The 6,000-nt window shown below is 35.7% G+C and overlaps 1 protein-coding gene across 1 annotated transcript; it reads right to left on the bottom strand.

The window, feature by feature from the left end:
• Nucleotides 1-3,940: 3,940 nt before the first annotated feature.
• Nucleotides 3,941-4,852, bottom strand: LOC144629909 (histamine H2 receptor-like). Its single transcript, XM_078488155.1, has one exon. It carries the CDS (start codon nucleotides 4,850-4,852, stop codon nucleotides 3,941-3,943), a length of 912 nt encoding a protein of 303 aa, XP_078344281.1.
• Nucleotides 4,853-6,000: the final 1,148 nt, after the last annotated feature.

The following is a 6,000-nucleotide window of genomic DNA, read 5'->3' as shown; positions in this document are numbered from 1 at the left end:
ATAAATTACAGAGCACTTACAAATGTCCTTTACTTCTTTTTTATTTCTATTTCTCTACAAATTAATGCCTAACATTAAGCATGTGCTATAAAACTAACTGCCAATGGCGAAAAAGACGAACTTTGCTGTTGATCTCGCTATGTCCTTTTACATTTCTGTTGATTCAGATAGAAGATGTCTAGTTTTCTTCTGTTTGTTTACATGACATCTGCCTTGCTATCTTTACAACTGCCGTTCGAAGCTCGCGAGGACGCGAGCAATACAAAAATGGATTAATAGAAGAGTTACAAAACACTAAGGTGGTAGCAAAGGTCCGCCATTGTTTTCCAGATCTTCTTATAGATTCCTTGGCGAGTCAACATAACATACATCGGAAAGTAACATAAAATCAAAGCTATGTAGAACACGAAAGTGTTCATTGCACTTCTTTTCAATCCCACTGAGATATCTTCAGTATTGGGACTTTGCACTGCCTGTTGTTGAGCGAGCATTTGCAACTGATGCCGACGAACAATGAGATAAATTCTGATGTATGAAAATGTGGACATCGTAAGACAAATAAAAATAACAACGGTTATTAATAAGTGTTCTATTCTCGAATTTACGAAATAAAAACCTGATACAAGGAAGCTTATTAACCATATAATTAACAAAGTGTATTTAATGCGGGATTCAGTCACTAAAGTAGCATATCTCATGTGATAGTGAAGAGCCAGAAATCGACCCACAGTGATGGCTGTTTTTGTCAAGAGAGAAACTTCAACAAGGCACACCCCTACCATCATCCAAACATTGATAATAAATTAATATAAATCGGTTGAGTAATGAGACCAACAAGAAGGTCTGAAACAGCGAGACTGCAGAGCATAATCATTGAAGCTGAGCGAATGGAAGGAGTTCTTATTATGACGGCCAACACCAAAGCGTTGCCTAGAATGGATATGAGCATCAGTGGAACATTAAGAACACAGTTTATGATGACAATAGTTTCAAGAGTAGAGTTGTCTTCATTGTATGAATGATGGTCTGCCGATCCGTTGTTGTGTTTGTCGGTATTGCTCATCATCAATGTTGAATCTCAACTCTTAGCGTTGCCAAATCCGTTGTAGTTTTGCAACAAAAAATTAAACTAACTTATGTTCCTTTTCATTCTAGCGAAAAGGATACAACCTAAAACCTGATTTAATAATAGAGAAGATGTTAACTCAGTTCAGTACATTTTTTAAAACAGACTGTTATTCTTAATTTACTTTCCTTGCTTGTATTTTTGGTGATTTTTTTATTACGTATTTATCTTTTGTGCGAAAACGTGACACCGGTTACTGGCTTGATTGACATTAATAATTGCATGGTCTTACAATGTAAATATAAGTCGAAGGGCGTTTGATAAAACTTCTTGAATTTATTGCGATTTTTTTAGATGAATAAAACCTTACATCGTTCAATGATAAAACATTCTTACTCTTGTTCATGAAGCATCTTGCTGATGGCTGAGTGGAAAAAAGAATATCCATGTACGAGTCAATATTAGCTCAGACGTGGTAAAAAGACGGCTGCAAGCAAACTCAAAGACACAGAACCAAATCTTATTAAAAACTGGCGTCCAGTAACGATACTAAACTGTGACTATAAAATAACGACTTTGACATTGCAAACCGTCTCAAAAAGTCATTATAAAATTAGTTAACAGCGGCAAAACCGGGTTTATAAAAGGAAGATTTATTGGTGAAAACATAAGACTAATTCAGTGGAAACCCGTTAATACGGACATTAAGGGGACAAGCCAAATATAATATATAACATATATTGGCAAGTAACATATATTTAAAGCTATGTAGAACATGAAAGTACTTATTGCACCTCTTTTCAATTTTCTGCATTGGACATTTACACCGCCTGTTTTTGAGCGTGAATTTGTAACTGATGCCCACGAACAATGACATAAATTCTGATGTAAGAAAATGTGGAAATTATAAGACAAATAACAATAATAACGCCCAAATGCAAACTATATAAAACCTCCGGATACAAGGAAGCTGATCGACCATATAACTACCAAAATATATTTAACACGGTATTTAGTCATCAATGTAGCATATCTCATGTGATAGCGAAGAGCCAGAAATCGATCCACAGTGATGGCTGTTATTGTCAAAAGAGAAACTCCACATAAAGAAGCCCCAATGAACCTCCAAACCTTGTATACAATATGGTATATGAAACGATCTTTCGTAAATTCTTCAGCAATATAAATCGGTTGAGCAAGGAATTCAACAAAGAGATCTGAAAAAGCGAGACTGCATAGGATAATCGTTGAAGTTGAGCGAATGGAAAGAGTTCTTATTATGGCGGCCAATACCAAAGCGTTGCCCAGAATGGATATGGGCATCAGTGGAGCATTTAGAACACTGTTTATGATGATGATAACAGTTCCAGGAGTAGAGTTGTCTTGATTGTTTAAATGATGGTCTGCCGATCCGTTGTTTTGTTTACCGGTATTGTTCTTTATCAACTTTTACCTGAATGTGAACATTTAGTGTCGTGAAGCTGTTTGGTTTTGTTTTCATTTTTAACTTAAAATTACCAAATCATTCTCAGTCCTTTTTTTCCAGAAAAAGAATATAACAAAGGTGATCGAACAGTGGAGACGCTTACACCAAACAACACAGTTAAGTGCATTATCCAAAACATCTTGTGATTCTTAGTTAACTCCTTAGTTTGAGTTTTTTTTAATGTGTTCATTAGCTATTCATTTTTCCAAAAAAGCGACCCCACTTTGTGGCGAGATTGACATGTTATTTAAATTGGTCCAACATACAACTCGAGAGGAGTTTAATTCAAGTTGTGTTAATTCACCAATGCGCTTTTTAGATGGAACTTCTCTAACTTTTCGGTGATAATACCGTCGTTTAGTGTTTCACTAACAAGCACCCTTTTGATGGATTGAAGAAAAAAACATCTACGTGTCAATATCAGCTCAGAAACAAAAATTAAAGTTTATGCTGACTACTGGGTCAACAATATAGGCATAAATTTCAAGTTGAGTATGTCTGCAGGCGGTTTGTCTCTTTTTTTTTCTTTTGTGAGAAAATATTGAAACGTGAATTAGTCGTTTTTCCAATCTATGTTCAGGTGCTCGGCAACTATGGATGTTTGAGAAATAAAGAAAAATGATATGAAAGCGTGTAGGACAAACGTATAGTCAAATTTTCTAAACTTGTACTATAGGAAATGTATGGAAACCACTAAGGAGAATTTGTATGTTGACATCGGGTTATGAAGGGTTAAGACATCATGGAATTCTCGCAGCAGTAAATGCAATAAGAAACGTACGTAGACTTAACTGTTGACACGAGTTTTTGTAGCTGTACTTTTAAACTCCGTAGCGGAGGACGTATCTTCGTTTTTGTTTTCTAGTTTATATACAGAGATGACTTATTTCTTTATTGATTCCGTTTTTTCCCCGCTCTGCTACAGAACAGGTGTAAATGGCAAAGCTCGCAAATTAACCATGAATTATTTTTATCTTTGAGCGGAAAACATTTTAAAGGGGCCCTTGATATGTAAGGGCCGGTATTCATGGCTCAGTTGCTGTGAACGCAATCATAGAGGCTATTTTTTGTTTGGGTTTAATTTAAAATTTATATCAGATAAACTATAAAACGAAAAATGTAGGGAAAAAACACATTTTATCTTCTACGTAAAATAACGTAAGTTTCCTTAGGGTTGCCCTATTTAGCTGCTGTTTATCCTCCAAAACACCGAGGAAATTTCATTGTACCTTGGTCTAAAATCGCGATGTTCTGCATAGTTGTTTTGATCTTTGTTTATTTATAACTTCTCCAACACGAGCAATAAAACTGACTGACAACTGAGGAAAAAGACGATTACTCTCTCGCAGTATTCTGTTTATAAATCTTTTCGTTCAGAAAGATAGTATCTAGTTTTCTTCTGTTTGTTTACATAAATTCTGCCTTGCTGTCTTTACAACTGCCGTTCGAAGCTCGCGAAGACGCCAGCAATACAAAAATGGATTGATGGACGAGTTCATGAATACTGCAGTGAGAGCAAAGTACCATTCTGTTTGCCATTTCTTCTCAGAGATGAAATGGAGGGTTAATATAACATACGAAGGAAAATAACATAAAATCAAAGCTATGTAGAACACGAAAGTGTTCATTGCACTTTTTTTCAATCGCACCATGTTTAAGTAATATTCAACATTGGAACTTTGCACTGCCTGTTGTTGAGCGTCCATTTGTATCTGATGCCGACGAACAATACGATAAATTCTGATGTACGAAAATGTGGAAATTATAACACAAATAATAATAATACTGCTCAGAAGAGAACTATATACATGCCTATTCCAAAAGTCAAAACCTGATACGAGGAAGCTTATCGACCATATAATTACCAAAGTATATTTAACGCGGGATTTAGTAACTAAAGTAGCATATCTCATGTGATAGTGAAGAGCCATTAATCTATCCACGGTGATGGCTGTTATTGTCAAAAGAGAAACTCCACATAAAGAAGCCCCAATCATCCTCCAAACATGGTATATGAAACGGTCTTCCGTAAGTCGAAGAGCAATGTAAATCGGTTGAACAAGAAATCCAACAAGAAGGTCCGAAACAGCGAGACTGCAGAGCATAATCATTGAAGTTGAGCGAATGGAAGGAGTTCTTATTATGGCGGCCAATACCAAAGCGTTGCCCAGAATGGATATGAGCATCAGTGGAGCATTAAGAACGCAGTTTATGATGATAATAGTTTCATGAGAAGAGTTGCCTTCATTGTCTGAATGATGGTCTCCAGATCCGTTGTTGTGTTTGACGGTATTGTTCATTATCAACTTTTAACTGAATATGAACACTTAGTGTTGTGAAATTGTTGACGAAATTATTCTCGTTTTCCTGCAAGCAAAACGAATTTAACAAAGTTGATCGAATAGTGAAGACGCTAACACAAAACAGAACAGTTTAGTGCATTTTCTGAAACATCTGGTGATTCTTAGTTAACTCCTTATTTTGACGTTCTTTTTCTTTTAGGTAATGAACACATTTAAAAATGTGTTCATTACCTAATCATTTTTCCGAAAAAGCGACACCACTTCGTGGCGAGGTTGACAAGTTATTAAAATTGGTCCAAATTCAAGTTGTGTTAATTTACCAATGATGGAAATTCTCTTACTTTCAGTGATAATACCGTCGTTTACTGCTTCACCAACAAGCGCCCTGCTGATGGATTGGAGAAAAAGAACATCTACGTACGTGTCAATATCACTTCAGAGAAGGGCAAACAGCTGCAAACAAACTAAAATTAAATTATGCTGATTATTATATTGGGTCCATGCTTTAAGCACATTTGCAAAAATGGCAACTTTAGTATGTTTGCAGGCGGTTTGTCTCTACTTTTCCTTTTTGTGAGAAAATATTAAAACGTGAATTAGTCGTTTTTTCAATCCATGTTCAGGTGCTCGACAACTTTGGGTGTTTAAGAAATAAAGAAAATGATTTAAAAGCGTGTAGGACAAATGTATAATCAAATTTTCTAAACTAGTACTATGGGAAATGTATGGAGACCACTAATGAGAATTTGTATGTTTACATCGGGGCTGTATAAAGGGTTTAGACATTAATTCCAAATTTTCGCAGCAATTAATGCCATACGAAACGTAAGTAGACTAAAATGGTGACACGAGTTTCTACAAATGAGTAGCTGAACTTTTAAACTCCGTAGCGGAAGGACATATCTCGTTTTTGTTTTCTAGTTTATATACAGAGATGACTTATTTCTTTATTGATTCCGTTTTTTTCCCCGCTCTGCTACAGAACAGGTGAAAATGGCAAAGCTCGCAAATTTACCATGAATTATTTTTTTCTCAGTTGAGCGGAAAACATTTTAAAGGGGCCCTTGATATGTAAGGGCCGGTATACATGGCTCAGTTGCTGTGAACGCAATCATAGAGGCTATTTTTTGTTTGGGTTTTATTTA

Source organism: Oculina patagonica, chromosome 11 (assembly GCF_052425735.1).
Source record: "Oculina patagonica isolate OP01 chromosome 11, crgOcupat, whole genome shotgun sequence".
Classification (NCBI taxonomy): domain Eukaryota; kingdom Metazoa; phylum Cnidaria; class Anthozoa; order Scleractinia; family Oculinidae; genus Oculina; species Oculina patagonica.
This window is presented reverse-complemented; position numbering and strand designations above follow the sequence as displayed.